The sequence below is a fragment of the Engraulis encrasicolus genome, chromosome 5 (genome assembly GCF_034702125.1).
Source record: "Engraulis encrasicolus isolate BLACKSEA-1 chromosome 5, IST_EnEncr_1.0, whole genome shotgun sequence".
Taxonomy (NCBI): Eukaryota; Metazoa; Chordata; class Actinopteri; order Clupeiformes; family Engraulidae; genus Engraulis; species Engraulis encrasicolus.
The window spans coordinates 57935616-57954576 of record NC_085861.1 but is presented as its reverse complement, the minus strand read 5'-3'; the positions used below and the strand labels follow the sequence as shown (position 1 = coordinate 57954576).

Sequence of the window (18961 nt, the reverse complement as noted above, 5' to 3'; positions counted from 1 at the left end):
ACAATTTCTAAGACTGACCACTGACTGTTTTTGCATGTGTTCTCTGTCATAGTTATTGTAGAGTGGAGTATTGGAATAAATGTTAGCCCTATGGTCTTCTGTTTACTTTTTGAATGCAAGAAAAAATGATGTTCCCCATAGTATTTATCATCATCATCATCATCATCATCATCATCATCATCATCATCATCATCATCACTATTACTATTATTATTATTATTATTATTATTATTATTATTATTATTATTTATTTACTTTCTTCCAGATATAAAGTGTTTAAATTGTGAATAAAATGATGGCTTGATTGAAAAAAAGCTGGTACTCATGATCCTAAATTGATATACTCAAAGTTGCAAGTTGGGTCCTAAATATCACATAGGCTTTATGCAGCTATATTTGTTTATATGTATCTTAAGTATATGTGTGCTTCAGGGATATTCTGAACAAATCAAGTTAAGTGATAACCCAGGCTTTATTTACAATACATTGAAACAATAAATTATGTTTCATTGCAACTTGGAGGGCATTTCCACCCTTTATCTTAAAAAAGCCCGAATTTAGCTGTCCATTGGCTAAAAGTGTGTTTATTACATAGTGTGTCTTTAATCTGGTAACCAACTATTTAGCCCACCGGGTTCTCCTCTTCATGCTGAATCCATACATACCTCATATGTTAAATTTGGTTTAACTAATCAAAAATTATAGCAGTTTATATATTTTAGAGCGCCCCCCGCAGGCCATTTTGTTATCTGTGTGTTCGACACTCGAACTCAAATTGTTCTATAGACCCTAAACTTCAACTTGGAAGTGAAAACCAAACTTTAACATCAATTTGAAATGACTGAGCCTATTACGACCCCACTATCTAGTTTGCCAAATAAAATCTGTCTTCCTGGCGAATTCATTCCCTTTGTCATTGTCCCTCTTTTCCTGTTAATAATTTTGACCTGGATATGTTTATCACTGTCATTTCTCTTAACTTAAACAATGCATACGAGCAGCACTTAACACAGCAGGCATCTATCAAAGGAACGCACCGCGTGTGTGAGCTGCATTCTCCGTATCCCTCATGGAATGGCAAGCCATGTTGAGAGACTTTAATTTAATTCAATTTACCCCCGATTTTGTTGAGATATTAGGCTTCCGTAAAATGTCAGCACCACATCAACGTTATTTTGGCAAGTGTAATGTGCTGATGCAAGTACGACGGTGAAACAAGACGCATAGGCTTACAAATAGTAGGGCGAGAGGCTATACTTCCCCAAGCTTACTGAAAATGGCCATTGCCACTGTGTTCAACGTGTTTTTACACATTCAAATACTCCCACTAAAGACATCTCCCAAACTCAACGATGCGTGCTGCCAGTGCACATTCACCTAGCACCACACACGTGGACAGCTCGCAGTGCAATACAAGGGCTGCACCAGCTGCAAATGCCAGAGAGAATGATCGCACCTAGAGCTACTCAAAAATGTTACCTACTGTACTGATGATAGGGGGTGAAGTTTGAGCTCATATTTCATTTTCCAGTGTAAAACTGATGCTATTGTTTTTGTGGTAATTGCCTCAATTTATTTTATTTTATTATTTTGTAAACCAGCATTTTGGATGGCCTTGTGATATGGCTCGCATTTTTGTTGAAGTTTTGTAACGTGGACTATCTTCTACGTGTATACTTTTGCTTTAAGCCGGGCATACACTGTGCGATATTTTCACTCGTGGGTCTTAATCTTCTGCTCACACTGCACGATGGAATTTCACTGTTTAAAAGTTCACAACTCACGACTCGCGTCCTCACACTACACGAGCCGACAGTCGGATGCGAGCGAAATGCTTCCACCTTACGACGCGACAGGCATGTTTCCCCGGTCTGCAGAGGAGGGAACATGCGCACCTGAGGTGGAGATGAGGTCGCACTCAACAGCGAATCGCACGGCCCTATTCATTTGTGCATGTGAAGTGTCAAATCGGGTCGTACCACTGCTTTAACTGTGCGATTTACGCACGAGCCACGACCAGAATTTCAAACCGTTTTGATTTTCTTGCGACCCTGCGATTGCACGATCGTGAGGCGAAATCGCTTGTCGTTACCCCATGTACACTGCACGATGCAAGACTCACGATTGACCTGCGATTGAGCAAGAAATTGGCCCGACTCTCAAAAAGTCGTGCGAGTGCCAAATCGGGGCAAAATCGGGGCAAAAGTCGCACAGTGTAAGCCCAGCTTTAGTTTGGTATAATTACGGACAATGCAAATTACTGATTTTTGTGTCATTTTGACATTTTTTGGAAGGAATATAAAATAGTCCCGCCGCGTGGATTATTGTTTTGTGACGTGCATGTGAGAGCCTTATGTCGGCAAAGGGTACAAAGTATTGTTTGGTTGTATTGTTTGGTCTTTTGTAGACTGTCTGTACGTGTCCACTCATGAAACTGTAACGTGCTTCACACATGAGAGTAGTGCTGCCAGAGACGTTAGAATTTAAAGAATCTTTGGTGCCGCGATTTCAGCACCATGGACAGAGGGCGCCCGTCCATGCAGGCAAGGCGGCGGACAGACAGTGGCGCGTCAGGCCATGTAGACGGACATGAAAGCTTTCAACTGATACATTTTCATAAACATATTGCAGTTTGGATTTGTTTTAGACTGTGAATTTCACATATATGTTTCAAAACACCTCTTCTGACAACATCCAGTATGGATTTAGTTATGATTTTAACCTATTTAATCGAGGTCGGCTTGTAGGCTATAACTTCCGGGGCACATACGGCCGAGAGATGAAAATATCAAAAATTAAAAATAGCACGTCAACCTTTTTTTCATTGGCGTTATTTTGAAATGAAGTAGAAAATAAAATTTGGAAATACAGATCAAAATTTGTTTTTTCGTTTATCACTAAAACGAAATAATGAAATAACCAGACGTTTTTTCGTTTTTTGTTATTTGGTTCTGAATCAAAAAACAAAAGAACGAATGGTACACGGACCCAGATCCTTTACAACTCCCATGGCTGAAGTGCCCTTGAATAAGGCACCTAGTGCCGCATTGCTCCAGGAACTGTAACCAATACCCCAAAAGCATAAGTGTAATGTACGCTTAATAAATTGTGAATATGTTTTTTGAATATGTTTATAGGTAACATGGGCAAGTACATTTAGTTCAAACTTTAAAAGAAAATATATTTCCCAAGTATATCTTTGCGTTGTGTATTGTTACGATGTAAAGGGTCAGTAGATGCACAGAACAGTACAGCCCACTATCATATCCACATCACACGGGGGAGACGCAACTGGTTACCTATAAAAGGTAGGGGTTCAGAGGTCACGGGAGACTTCCGGAGCGAGACCTCAGGAGAGGTGGCTCTCGCGTGCTAGCCGGGCCTGCTAGGCCGTGAGCAGGCAATTGGACAAAACCCCTGCCGAGAGGTTTGTTAAGGAATGATCGGATATTTAGAGACTGTCTCATACAGCTTTTGGAAGACATGAAGACTTGTGGATTTTAAAAACTATACGTGGGGTTTCCCCCACGAATCCTGAACACTGAAGAGGAGCGCATGAGAAGAAGCGCTGGGCTTGCATTGGTCGCCTACCGAGGGCCTGGAGATTGTGGTGGCCCAGCTATCGCGTGAACGCTTGGACCAGAGGTAAACGCTGTGTTCTCTCCCTACAGACATGCATGCATGCATTTAGGTCATACACTCATACTGCCACGTTAATGCACACATAAAAGTGAGGAGTTAGATAGGGGCAACTAAATACCTTACGTTATTATGTACTTATTATATGGTGTGACGTCATCGGTCGAATGCTCCATTCATTTCAACGGGGCTCCCCAACGTTCGCACGTCTGTTATTTTTCGATAACGGATGGGTTGGTCTATAACAGACCGCTGCCAATGGCAACAAGACTTTTCACTGCTAAAGCGACTTTTCAACAAGACTCTAATCAGCTGCTGTGATAACACCTGTTGTCCTGGCTACCTAGCTGTTGCCTAGCGGTGTTCCACAACGGCACTGTTTTGTTTTGCGCAGCAACAATCTTAACATTAAATAGGCCTAAAGAAATGTCCCCGCCATGTGTGAATCATTTAAGTATATCCATATAATAAGCGGGTTAACTTTCGGCGAGTCGGTCGCTTTGTGGAATAGCAGCACTTCAGAGAGAACAAGACCTCCGCTCCGCGTCGGGGTCTAAAGATTCAGTCGATAGTATACAAAAAGACCCAGAGTGCTTTCCAATATGCGGACACCCGTCCTCCGCCGGTGCTTGTGGCCTCGCATTTTGCTGAGACCCCGCCTTCATGGAGAAAACAATTAAGTTTCCCTACTGTCAGCCTAGCCATAACAACTTTTGTGAGACTGTTCTTCATTCACCATCTGGATTGCAACTGAGAAAATTACATTAGAATTGCCCTTTTGCAAGATAATGAAGTAAAGTTCTGTCGTCAGTGACGTAATCACAAGGCTTAAAGCAGGTAAGTGAGCAAGGGAGGACGGGAGTCTGCATATTGGAAAGCACTCCCAGATCACAAATATATTTCAATGGGCTGACTACCACTCATTTCCCTATGAGAAAAGTTTGCCAATACTTATGACTATGGCGTGTCCACCAAGACACCAGTGATTTTGTCGAGGAGGCAATGGTCTAGAGCAGGGCTGCCAAACTCAAATTGCTTGAGGGACAAAATACAAATGTAGAGCAAAGTCATAGTGTTTCATTGGCCTGGGCCCACTCATGTTCTTCTGACACACACATTTTAAAGGGGCCCTATTATGCTATTTAGAATAACTTCATCGTTAATATTTTGCTTTACTGTGGTTAGTGGAGTTAATTTCCAATGACCACGTGTTTTCATGTCCATTATTTTTATCATTGTGTACATGTACCCTATGCCGCCTGTTTGAAAGTGCTGGGTACAGGCTATTACGTCCGATTTGAGGTTTCATGAAATAATACACATTGCATATGATGCGTAATAACGCAATGTGGCCATAATAAAAAACTAAAAGCCATCTGTGCTGTCTTGTTTATTTCTGATATCCTGCACTGAAGTCATCTTTATCTTAAACTTTATTAACGCAATAGTAGGGTCCTGATTGGTTAACCCGCTGTCTAGCCTTGCATACTGTAGGCCTAAAGTTGAAGTTATCAGCCAAGTTTACTGCTCGCAAACAGACAAGTGTCGTGCTGGTCGTTAGGTGGGAGTCTAGATCAGAGGAAGGAAGTTGTGATTCAGCGAAGTTGTGTATATTTCTTTTCTTCGCTCCCGCGGCAGCCCCTTGTGCTCTGTCTGGCTGTCAAAGACGCAATCCGAAATTGAAAGAGTGCGCACAGTTTAACACATTGACTACCAAACCACGGGAAAAACAGTTTTTACTTCCCATGCGTTGGCTCCCAAAATGGGAAAACCCATTTGTATTGTATTTTTCATAACTACACACTTCAATGCTTATTCTGTGTGATTTTGGGGGCTCTGTGATAAGTAGAACAGACGTAGATGGCCGTCAAAAGCTTGTGTCATCATCTGGACATTTTAATCACAACGCCAGGATCGGCGCCAACCCAAGAATATTTTTGATAACTGTAAGCTACTCCTCCGGAACTGTTCCCCTGCGTTGGTGACGTCACTGCTGCACACCTTTCCCCTCTCTGTGTACACCTTGCAAAGTGTCTGCGATGCTGCCATCTTTTTAAACACAAGAATCGTGTTTGTATGTTGTTTACTTTGTGCTACAGTAGGCTACGGCCAGCGTCCGCTCTATGGCGCTTTATAGTATGCTTCACACAATAATTAGGCTACAGAAGACAACACTTTCACTTTCACATCGAGTCCAGCACACCTTCTGGGGGATAATGCAAATAACCTTGGCCAGATCCTACACATTGTGAACTGTGATTGGATTATTACCCTTACCTCGGATTTGATCGGCAACCAGATAAGTTGGATTCTTCATTCTGTTCTTTTATTACCCCCATGATGAAATTGACGCTGTAGTGAACAGGAGAAGCTGGCTGCGACTGTCGAAGCTAGCATTGCTATGTAAACAGTAGCATGCATGGATGCATGGCACAGCACAACAACTGTTTCCCACACAAGGATCGGAGACATTAACGCATCCGATTAACGGATTTTGTTGTTGACGTTGGACTAAATGCCTTTAGGGACGCGTTTGTGGATATGTTTTGCCCACTACGTGTGACTAAGACCCGTTTCGCATGTGTGCAAAGATTAGTTGCGCAGGAACTTGGACTGTGCACAAGGAAGTAATGTGTACTTGTGGAGGAGGAATAATGTGTTTGATTGGTTGATACAATTGCAGGGGGAGGTGGCAGAGCAGGAGAGACGTGTCTAATACCGGTACACCAATTTCATATTGGACCCCGTGAAAAAGCACAAGATTCTGAAATGGCGCATCATTCATAAAAGCCTCAATATCTCCATTCCATGTTGATTTTGGCCGATACCAGCCTTGGTTTAGCTCACAATAGTTCGGCAATGAAAGCACATATAGACACACGGTTTAAAGTACTAAGAGGTGAAAGTCTCACCTTTCTAACAAGCCATAACATGTTTCGGTGGCCCTATCACACAATATGCTGTGACTGTACAAAAAACACCTAAAAATGGTTTAGAACGCTGGGAGTCTACGACATGATTCTGAAAACACCGCTGGTAGTCAATGTGTTAAGACAAGCTGACTTGTCGGACTCAAACCTATCAATTCAACGTCTGTCAGTGATATCGTGACACCCTATTTGTGATATGAACTCCGTGTTCAAATGTGTCCTGTGGTCTATTTGCAAGCCAGACTGAATACTGAGCGCACAAGTTGCTGTTGTTGGCTTTTAAAAGTTCTTGTTTGCTCGTTGTCTGTAGGACTAATGCACAATGGCGATAGGTTATGCTTCATAAAAATACATTTAAGACCTAATCTTTTCAGGTGCATGGTTTCATTTTAGTAACTGCATTTCTATTCAGTCCCCTGCAGAAATGACACGCCCGGTGGACTGATTGCGCAATGGGAAGTCCTCGAAGGATTGGTTTCATACTGGGTCTTATAATAACGCCTAGGCCTAGTCTCTGTTTCGTGGTTTTTCTGTTCGCATTTATCAACAGGACAGGAAGGTTTTTTTTTCTTTTTTCTTCAATATGCGTTTCAGTTTCAGTTTCATTAATGGCATGCCGCCTGACGACGCGACCATTTTTTAAACAACGTCAAGCCAATATCCACGTTGCTGTTGCAGATATGATGAACAAAACTGCATTGCATTTTAATTACTGAATTGTAGCCAATGCATAGCCTATACTAACTGGCTAAGCGTTGCCAACATTGCTGATGCAAACGGCTACTGGTCAAGTCGTGATAGACCTATTTGGATAAAATCAGTGCACGTCTTCTAATTAATGTTATGCTTCAAAAGGCAATAAAAGTGTAGGGTTTTCACATCTTAACAAACAAACGTTAGTCTTGTCAATAACATAGGCTATGCAAAACGGCCCTGAAGCGAATAGAGAGTGAGAGGAGAGATTCGAGTCTTTCACCCACTTGGAAGTGTTTTGGATTCTCAGTGCGCAACTGTGTTAACGCGTTCTGCCTGTTTCCGACCTTCCTCATTCAACTGTTTCTGATCCGTTAGCCATAGGCCTACCTACCGGTATTTTATCAATGTAAAATGCAGCTTTAATATCACAATCAAACAAAAAATATATAACTTAGGCCACAGGTGAGTGTATCCTACAGCCTAGACCGATGCTGTAGCCTATTTGACGGAGACGATTTATGAATTGAAAAAAAAAACATGCGTGATGGAATCAACTTGTGGATGGCGAAATCCTACACTATCCTTGTAGGCTACACTATTCTTGTACACTATGCTTGTACACTGAGCGGTGTATTCACAAATAGGATACATCTCATCACAATACTGTCAAATTCAGGTTATGTGGCTGCTATTAACAAATGGACAGACGAGCCACATTAGATCTACTGTCTCTGCAATAAATGGTCTGTGACATCGTCAACACTCCATCCCATAAGCAGCAATGTTAGGTACAGCATGACGTAGACCTGTACCGGAAACAAAAGCTATAGAATGTTGAAAACCCAACCACGCGTTCTCTGGCAGTTGAGAAATAGCGTTCCTGCGGCAGAGAAATTCTCCCCCAAGAGGACAATTTGTGAAATGCAGCTTTCACCAAGCTTTTACATACAACAGATGCTGTGTAACCCAATAAATGGGTAGTGGACATGAAAAAGCATAATAGGACCCCTTTAATGATCAACTGAACCTCAGCACTGACGCGTCGCAGGGCTGTGCGTTAAGTCCTCTGCAGTACACACTCTATAGCCATGACTGCTTCCCTGCCCATCTTTGTAACTGTTACACCATAGTGAAATTTGCGGATGACACCACAGTAGTTGGACTTATTTCAAGAATGGGGTGAGTCTGCCTACAGGGATGAGGTAGAGCGTTTGAAGGGGTGGTGCAGAGCCAACCTGCTCCTGAACACAGCCAAATACCAAGGAGCTGGTTGTGGAATTCAGGAGGAAGAGGACTGCCATCCAGCCATTAGTGATTGAAGGGGTGTGTGTGGAGAGGGTATCAGACTTCTGATTTCTGGGAGTACAACATCAGGGAGGGCCTTACCTGGGGCATCAACAACATTGGGCTAATGAAGAAGGCACAGCTAAGACTTTATTTCCTCAGAATACCCAGGAAAAACAACATCTACCAGAGGCTGGTTGTGTCCTTCTACTGCTGCTCAGTGGAGAGCATATTGACATACTGTCTTTATGTGTGGTTCCAAGGCTGCACTGTGACAGAGGACATCATTGGCTGCCCTCTTCCCTAATCTCGACAGCGCCCGCAACCTAAAAAGGCAAATTCTTTCCTTAGAGACATGTCACACCCAGGCCACAACCTGTCTGAACTGCTGCTATCTGGCACAGTTCCATGACAACAAAGAAAATGGAATATTGTACAAGAACGACCACTAGAGCTGGTGGCCAGGAGTGGCACTGCAGCTATGTTATCGCAGCCAAGTAAATAATGAATGGGTGCCAATGGGGCTGTACGCTTCTCATAGAACTATCTGCCCGTGTGATTTTTTCACTGGAAACAATGAAGTCGCGTTCGATAGATATGAGTAAGTGAAAGCATTTGCCGACACGTTTGCATCTTGTCAAGTGTTAGATTCGTGAAAATGACCCTTATTTCAACTAAAGCAATGACATAACACGTGACAATCGACTTTACGGCACTATGCCATTTGTTTTGTAGTTTTAAGTCTGACTTCAGATGCCGATGTGTTTAAAGTTATGTTAGGATTGTTGCGGACACCTGTTATTGCAGGGCAGTGATGACCTGGAAGAGGCCACAGCATGTACTACTGACTACATAAACTTCTGCATGGACATTGTTGTACCAACAAAGACTATTCGCTGCTACCCCAACAACAAACCCTGGGTAACCAGAGATGTCAAGCAACTCCTCAATAGGAAAAAGAAGCTTTTTAAAGAAAACAACTTGACAGAGCTGAGGAGTGTGCAGCGAGAGCTCAAAAGCAGAATGAAGGAGGACAAGGTGACATATGGGAAGAAGGTGGAAATGAAAATGAAGGACAATGCTAAAGAGGCATGGCAGGGGATAAAAAAGATCACTGGGTGTGGAAAGAAGAGAGGTATGGCAGAAGGCGACCTGTCAATGTGCAATGACTTAAACCATTTTTACAACCGGTTTGGAAACTCTGACACAGAGGGAAGCATTTCCCTTGTCACCTCTATCCCTACACCCCCCAGCCCACACTTGACAACCACTCTTTAGCAGGCTCCCATCTCCCCCACTCACAACCCCCCCATTCCCGTTACTACTTCACCCAGCATCACTAACAGGGACACTTCATCCCCACACCCTCCTACTCTGCCTATGGTCACCACTCCCACCATCATCAACAATGCAGCAGTATCCCCACCAATGGACACAGCAGGCTCACAAATCCCCACTACCTCTATCCCCCTCCCCTGCTCCTCACTTCTGCGACTTGGAACAAACCCAACACCCACCCCTTTCCCACTCCCCCCTTACCCCAACCCAGCACTCCCACAGCCGACAATTACCACTGATCAAGTTAGAGGAACACTGAAAAGACTTAAGTCCAAGGCGGCCGGCCCTGATGGCATCTGTGCAAGAATGCTAAAGACATGTGCTGAGGAATTAGCTGAGCCTCTTCATCACCTTTTTAATAGGAGTCTAAAAGAAGGCAAAGTTCCTATCTTGTGGAAAACGTCATGCCTGGTGCCTGTTCCAAAGAAAACTCACCCTAAAGAACTTAATGATTACAGACCGGTTGCCCTCACCTCACACCTAATGAAAACTTTTGAACGAGTGCTGCTGCGCAACTTTCTCAAACCCCAGGTACGCCACGCACTGGATCCTCTGCAGTTCGCCTACCAAGAGAACGTGGGAGTGGAGGATGCTATCCTGTACCTTCTTCACAGGGTACACGCTCACTTGGATAAGGGTGGCTGTGCTGTGAGAATCATGTTTTTTGACTTCTCCAGCGCATTCAACACCATACAACCACTGCTGCTGAGAGAGAAATTGGTGCGGATTGGAGTGCAGCCTAGCCTGGTAACCTGGATCACTGATTACCTCACAGAGCGGCCCCAGTTTGTAAGGATGGGTGACATAACATCGGAGACAGTGATTAGCAGCACAGGAGCGCCACAAGGAACGGTTCTCTCCCCCGTGCTCTTCCCCCTGTATACGACTGACTTCAGCTACAACTCTGGGACATGCCACATGCAGAAGTTCTCAGACGACACTGCAATTGTGGGGTGTATCAGAGACGGTCAGGAGGAGGAGTACAGGGGACTGGTGGATGACTTTGTAGGATGGTGCCAAAACAATCAGCTGCACCTGAACACCACCAAAACCAAGGAAATGGTGATCGATTTCAGGCGCTCCACCTCGCCCTTGGTGCCTGTTTCTATTGGGGTAGATAATGTGGAGACTGTCTGTACTTACAAGTACTTAGGAGTGCACCTTGACAATAAGCTGGACTGGTCCACACATTCTGATGCACTTTACAGGAAAGGCCAAAGCAGGCTCTATTTCCTCAGAAGGCTGAGGTCCTTCAATGTCTGCAGCCAACTTCTGCTTATGTTCTACCAGTCTGTCATGGCCAGTGTGCTCTTCTACGCTGTGACTTGCTGGGGTGGAAGCATTAGGAGGAGATGCTGGACGCCTTGACAGACTGGTGAGGAAGGCGGGGTCAGTGGTGGGCATGGAGCTGCAGTCACTCACCTCAACAGCTGAGAGCAGAACACTGAGCAGACTGGACTCTATTATGGACAATCAGCATCACCCCCTTAACGCCACCTTCACTAACCAACTGAGTCTGTTCAGTCACAGACTCCGTGCTTTCACCTGCTCTCCCTTGGGCCATTCAACTGTTTAACAGTATACAGAAGGACACTAAGAAGGACATCATTATTGGGGATTGGACTGCCTGAGATGCCAGAGCTGGCCCAGATCTGGAACCTCTTGGCATGTGTGTGTGTGTTTGTGTCTGTGTCTGTGTCTGTGTTTGTTTTTATGTAGCTACTTGACACCTGAATTTCCCCCTGGGGATCAATAAAGTTTCTCTACTCTACTCTAGAACCAGAATGAGAGAGCACATCTCTCCTGTCTTGGCAGACCTGAACTGGTTACCTGTCTCATACAGAATCGACTTTAAGATTCTGCTCACAGTATTTAAAGCATTAAATGGACTTGCCCCTAGCTATATCTCAGACATGCTCTCTTTTTATGCCCCTGCTCGAGCTCTCAGGTCCACCGATGCCAAGCTGCTAAGGACCCCCACCCCCCCGCAGAAGAAGATCGGCGACGCCGCGTTTGCCTGCTATGCGCCCAAGAGATGGAACGCCCTCCCCATTGAGATCCGATCAGCCACCTCCGTCGACTCCTTTAAGAAGCAGCTGAAGACCCACCTCTTCATCCTTGCCAACTCCTAGCTGCCAAGGCGTCATAGTGTCCCAGCCGCCGCAGCGCCCTTACTACTCGCAATCCAGCCCTGGCAGGGGGCTCCCCTAGGTGGCCGCTGGTCTCTGCCTGAGGTTTCTTCCTGACTACAGGGGGTCTTTTTTCTCAGACCTCACTGAGCTTTTTTTTTCCCCTCACAAACTATGAATCAAGCGAAAGGGAGTTTTTCCTCACCCCTGATGCCACCAGGGGCCGCACCTGAGCGCCCAATCTCTGTGTGACTATCTATGACTTATGATAGGCCCAGCCACTATGGACCTTACACATCTAAGAATCCTGGTCCTAACCTACGTTGACCTTATGACTCTACATTCTCTGTCTATCTCTTCTTCCTCTACCTTCCTGCTTTTTCTGCCTCTCTTCTATACCTCTCCTTTTAAATCTATCTCTAACAATGTTTTTTCCCATTTGTTAAGCACTTTGAGTTACATGCCTTGTATGACACAGTGCTATACAAATACAATTATTATTATTATTATTATTACTCTACTCTACTCTATTTATTGCATTTAAGGTGGTGGAAAAGCGGCATGTGTACATGGGGTAAAGGAAATGACTGCGCTCATCCTTAAGAATTTGGGAACCTTCAATTAACATGTAGGATGGTGATGGGGGGTTTTGATGTGTGTGACCGTAGATGTCTCTGCTAGGATCAGTCAGAGTACGTCTCTCGTCAGCTCTGGTCGTGAATAGTCGCAGAGATTCCTCAGCCAGCAGGTATTAGCCGAATGCTAGCGTGTTGCAGGACAAAACTAACACGTCTTGGGAGAACAAAGCCATGTCAGGAACCTTTAACTTCACTTCTAATACAACTTCCATGATAAGGTACAGAATGTGCACACATCTTTACAAACCAGAGAACAGAACCGTCACAAATCCCTGCTGAGCCATTTAGCCCAATAGGCTCCCATTCATCTTTTACTTGGCTGCGTTCGCCAACGGGGCTATAATGAGAGCCAATGAGAGATGCCTTTCTCATAGCTTAGAAAATCTCTGATGACAACCACAACTTTTACCCAGCAGCCATTGGGTGATTCATATGAGGTGGCACAAAGCATTGTGGGGAACGAGTAAATGCTATCCAATTCAGGAAAAAATGTATATACATATAAGCATGGGCTATCTGGGAAATAATGACTTGACTTCACTAATAAAAGTAGAACATTATGATTATTTTAAAAATATATATTTTAGGGCTATGACTTGTGCCCAAAAATCATAGTCGAAGTTTGTTCCTAAATTAAAAACGATATTCGAATATATTCGAATATTTATCCATATTTTTTACCATTAAAATTGCCCCAGTTAGACCTGATATCAAGCTGAAATTGTTTTTCCCCCCAGTCAGTGACGCATGGTCCATTAACAACATGCATTCAACCAGCCATTATTGTTTAGCGATCGTTCAGCACTTATTAAGAAGACGGTACTTAGAGGTGTGAAGATTTAAATATGGCAAAGCTAGCAGCCACGTCAAACTTGTAGCCCAAGTTAAAATTTGAATGGATCATCTGGGAATCATGTGAATTGAGCACACAGCACCAATATCAACAAATATGTATTATTTTCTATCACTAATGGCGGACATTTACTGTAGGTAGTGTGTTTGTAGGTCTAGGCAAGATGACTGCTCTTGTCTAAAAACGAACATTACACAAACTAGCAGTGCGCTAAAAACATGCTAAAAGCATGCTAACAAACATATAACCTGGAGTCTGCCTGATCTGACACCCAGACCAACGAAGCTAATTTTGTCAAAATCCAAAAAACAACAAGTTATTATCTTACTCTTGGCGTAATCACAGGTACTTGTGGATTGAATCACATAATTCCAGAAACTCGTCAACAACTCCAGAAAGTAATGTGATGATGCTTTGTTTATTAACTATAGCCATTCACTTGAATGGAACTCTGCAGCACTCATCTGCGTATTATGCGGAGGGGTAGACTGCCTGTCGCAAGTCTCCTGCTTCGGAACACAGAGAGATGAGCCACGCACGCGACTCTCTTCAACACAGCTGTAGCGATTTAACCAGCCATGGAAAAAATAATTTGAGACTGTGAATTGCGACGTTTACAAGGAAATAATTTTAATCAATACCAATGAAATACCCAAAAAATCAATACCCATGTCAGATTCGAATATCAATGGCCAAGTAATATTCTTTCGAATGTCTCGAATTTTCTTAACAGTCGAATTATATTCAAATATCGAAGTAAAATGCCTAGCGTCCATTGCTACATTTTGACTCTTAAAGTGTAAATATTTCACATTTTTAATAAAGGAAGAAGTCAGAACTTATATGCATCCTATAAACTAAATAGTGACAGTGAATACATGTGTAGTTTTAGGAATTCATTGACAGAAGAGGAGGAAATATTAAGAAAAACAACTTTGGTCAACTTTGGTCAAGACCAAAATTCTCATCCTCCGCAACATTTTTTACGCATCATTTAAAACCAGAAGGAACAGAAAAAAACAAGTAATTTTGTATGGGGGGATTCCTTTTACCATAACACCCAAGATGGCTACCAAGATGACTCTTAATTCTATATCTCTCCAGATAAATGTTCACAATTTGTTTGCCATCGTGCCTACACAACTTTTTGTTTCTCATTACCGATACACAAAGTTTTTATTGGTACAATAATGTACATTTTGTTCTTTTTTTGGTAATTATTTAGTCTTTTAAAGTCTTAATATAAATACTTAACAGAAGTTATACAGACATCATGGTGCCCCCCACAAAGATCAAATAAGGTTAAGGTCACTCACACTCCGCAACAATTTTCTCATACTCCGCAACAGTTTTCTCATACTCCGCAACAATTGAACAAAGTTGTGGTGGAAAAGGCAAAATGTTTACAGAAGTGAATTAATGACTAAAATACAATAAAATACAATATTTAAAAATTTTCCACATCAGTGGAGGGTTAGGACACCAGGAGGGAGCCTGCCCAGGAACTAATTCAGTGCAAGATCACCACTATTCTCATTACCGCAACACATTTATTTGCAAATTTATTTTAATGTTGCAAAACTATATTTAGTTTGTAATTGTATTAGGATAAATAATAGCTCTTCATAGTTCATCTGTATTAAAAATCTAAATAAGCACATGATGTTTTAGTTAAATAGCCTAAAAACAAGGCTCCGACTTATGAAACATGTTGCGGTAATGAGATAAATCGTAAAAATAAAAAACAATATTAAATTAAAAAATACATTATTTCTGTGTTCTATACACCTCTGAGTACTAATGTTAATAACATTCCTGTGAAATGTCAAAAATATGTAATTAACAAATATTTTTTCTATTGTGATATCATGTTGCGGTAATGAGAATTTTGATGAACTGGCCGATTAAAATGACACTATATATTCAGAAAAATTACTATTTCATGACAAATTTACAGACCTCCATCTTGCAAAACCAAGAGAAATTTTGAATTTAAATGTCTTCAAAATTCAGGGGTTTGGTCCATTTGAAACTTGGTTTTCGTGAGAATCACACCATTACTGCACTAAATTCTGCTAACCAAAGCATAGTTTTTATATCTATAAGTATTTTTTCTAAGATTTCAAAATTTCAGTGAGGAATGCTCAATTCCGTTGTGCTTGTGGACAATGACAAAATGACTCCAAACAGAACACTAACAACATCATCCTAGTATACCGTGCCCTCGATTAAAAGAACAGCAACTGCATCTGTGTTGCTCTAGTTTTTCTCTTCAGAAAGCTTGTCATGTTATGTACAGTTTGTATCTGAAGAGCTTTGTTGCAAAATGACATGAATCCACTTGGGAGAAAGTCATTCCATGCACACTGCACGATGTGAGACTCACGATTGAACGAGAAATCGTCCGATTCCCAAAAAGTCATGCGACTGACCAATCGTAGCAAAATTGGCTCAAAAATAGCAGTTTAAGTGCGGTTTAGCCGAAGTCAGCTTTCAAGACAATTTGTTTGGATTGACCGTAATTTTGTTGCAGTGTTGCATTTTTCCACACTTTAACCCATTGACGCCTAAGGCACCTGCAAAAAAGGGTGCTGAATGCCTAAGCCCTTTTTAAGAAAAGCTTCCCTCAGCCTATAACCTAAGTATCTCAGCTTCTGAAGCACATAAAAATATGCACTACGTTGCATTTAAACGCCATGACCATTATCTTTCTTTCTTGTTTCATCTCAAACAAACAGATTTTTAATAAAATGGTCTTAAAACTCATGAGCCTGAATGTTGCGTAATGCAGCTCCAGGCGCCAGGGCCAACGTTTCGCAATGCATCATCAGGCATCAATGGGTTAAAGAAGATTCGATTCGATTGCCTTTATTACAAGGGGAAATTTGTTTTCACCACCACCATGACTTGTTACAGCCAACATGAAGACAAAGCATACAGCTCAGTACACAATAGAAGTACACAAGGACAAACATAAGAACATCAAGTGCAATATACATGTCCTCTCACACACAAATACTGTCATAAGCACATACTCTCACATACACACACACATCCACTCACACATGCACATTCCAACACTAAGGGCCTATACTACAAAGCTGGTTCAGGACAAGTTAAGGTTAAGTTAAGAGGTAAATCATCTAAGAGAAGAGTGGCGCAGCTTTAGCAGGACAGAATATATGCAGCTAAATAAGTCCTGGACTATTTCCAAACTTCCAAATGCTTCGTTTTGTGAGTAGAGACCATATTTGTACTACTGTAGAAGTTTGGTGTCATGACGTGATATTTGTAGGGTAAGTTTAGAGATACTGTGAATGCCCGCCAAACTATTCGAAATAATCATACAATACCTCTGCTAATGTTCGCCCAAGCCAGAAAACACTTAGGGTGGACTACTGGATGGATGTCACGGTTCAAATGGCATTAGGGTGAATCTACTCCGAACCATCACTTTAACACCCTACAAAATTAACTGGGGATTGTTTTGACTATTTAAAATCAACTTGACAGTGGATCTTTTCCCTTCAGTTTTGCTTAAAATATAGTGTTACACAAACAGCTTCATGTTCCTTACCACGGATATCACAGTGTAGGTCGCCCAGTAGGTCGTCGAGTCCTCTGGTTTTCTCACTACGGTAATGCAACCGCACTCCTGACAGGAACTAAAGGACACAGACATACAAGGCATACATACCCACAAGCCATCCATCAGTATAACAGGGGAAATGTAGTACAAATACAAATATGGCTCATATCTCCAATATCAGATCCCTTGGAAAATTTGAGGTGAAACCTGGAAAAAACTGATCAAAACTAATCTTTGAATACAAAGCAAAGCACACACATCAAGGACATCCATCCTGTTCTTTATTGCAACCATTTAATCGCACTCCTCAGAAGAACTGTACAGACATGTCATACTGTATAAGCAGGGAAGAAAGCAAGAAATACACCTATGCCTGCAATTAGAAAATATTTCAACTTATGACGCATCTACTAGCGTTAAATGAAACATACTGTCTCATGCCAAATTTTAGGGGATTTTACAGTATGAGGAGTTATTTTTCTGTTGTTTTTTTATTAATAGTGGGCGTATTCCATAATGACAATCAGCATAAGGACAATACTTACTTTATTGAAAACTATATGTGATCAGAACAGCAATACCAGTGTCATAACACATGAGCTAGACTCACTATAGCCTACTAAGAACTACATGATCAACATAAGCAGCATACAGCACTTGGCTATTGGACAGCACATGGATATTAAATACTAGATGCCTAGGCAGAACAGAACAGAACAGAACAGAAGGCAGAAAGTGGATTTCAACCAAAAATAAAGTGAACGAACCATAAAGTCAAGCCCATCAATCTCAAAGTCTTCTTTCTGTACCATGCTGGGAAGTCGGGGGATGGAAAGAAGGAATCCAATCTACAAATGAGATGAAGGGGGTGGTGGTTAGGGAGTGTCTTGGTGCCACGGGGCGGAGAAGTGACACACAATATGTGGCAGAGAAGCATCAATGAATCAGACAATTTTAATTCATTTAGCTCTTACGCCACATCCTGTAGAACACTGGTCCCTTAAATGGGGGTTTGGGACCCAAAGGGGGGGTCACAGAAGTACTGCTGAGGGGGTCGCGGCCAGGAGGGACTTTGCATAAAAATGTGAAATCCAGAGGTAAAATTTCTAGCAATAGCAGACAAACTATTAATGGAAAATCTAGCAATAGTAATGGACAAAAGGCCTAAGAACGTGGAGGGGTCGCGAAATATTCTTAGGTCCAAAAGGGAGTCCCCACAGAAAAGCTTTGGGAACCACTGATCTAGAAGAATGAATTGTTGAAGTCATCCACATCAACATGATGATCCAGAGTAAGATGATGTAGATTTTTTTGTTCAGCCCTTTCTGAGATTAACACAGGGCTCTAGAGTGCGACCAATTTGACCTAATATTTTAATAGTGCGACTTAAAAAAAAAAACGGAGGTCGCACCGGTGCGACCAGCCTTTTGGGGGGAAAAAACATGCAACCAAAGAGGGTGGGATTTTAGTATAAGATCTCGGATGCAACTCTTAAAGTCTACTTGGGTTCTGTCTGCGCCCCATATCGAGGTTTAAACGAATCAGAATTGAGCAACTTAAGGGCGGAGCCTTCATCTGGTTGGTCGTAGTCCAGTGTGTGTGTGAGCGTGGGCGTCTACCTGTCAGTAATAAAAGATAAGCAATTAGCTAAGAGAACATAGCGGAGCTAGTGCGAGATACAACATTATTTTGGTGAGTGTGAATGATAAGAACTTGAGACAACTTTTCGTCCACTTAAAACCAACAGAACAATTTGAAGATCCGTGCCAATACAATACGAGACGGAGAATGTGCCAAACACTGAGCCACAGCTCGTAGCTAGAAAGTCGAAAGTATATCCCTTTCGGAAAGAGTGGCAGTTACCC

General features: G+C 42.3%; 1 protein-coding gene across 3 annotated transcripts in view; it reads right to left on the bottom strand.

The window, feature by feature from the left end:
* msh5 (mutS homolog 5) overlaps positions 1–18961 on the bottom strand; it is a 248287-nt gene that overhangs the window by 97393 nt on the left and 131933 nt on the right. For all 3 annotated transcript variants that reach the window (XM_063199820.1, XM_063199819.1, XM_063199818.1), the window contains 2 exons: positions 17864–17944; positions 17085–17172 (listed from right to left, as the gene is read on the bottom strand). In XM_063199820.1, the coding sequence (XP_063055890.1) occupies positions 17085–17172; positions 17864–17944 (169 nt within the window). The remainder of the gene's footprint in view (positions 1–17084; positions 17173–17863; positions 17945–18961) is intronic.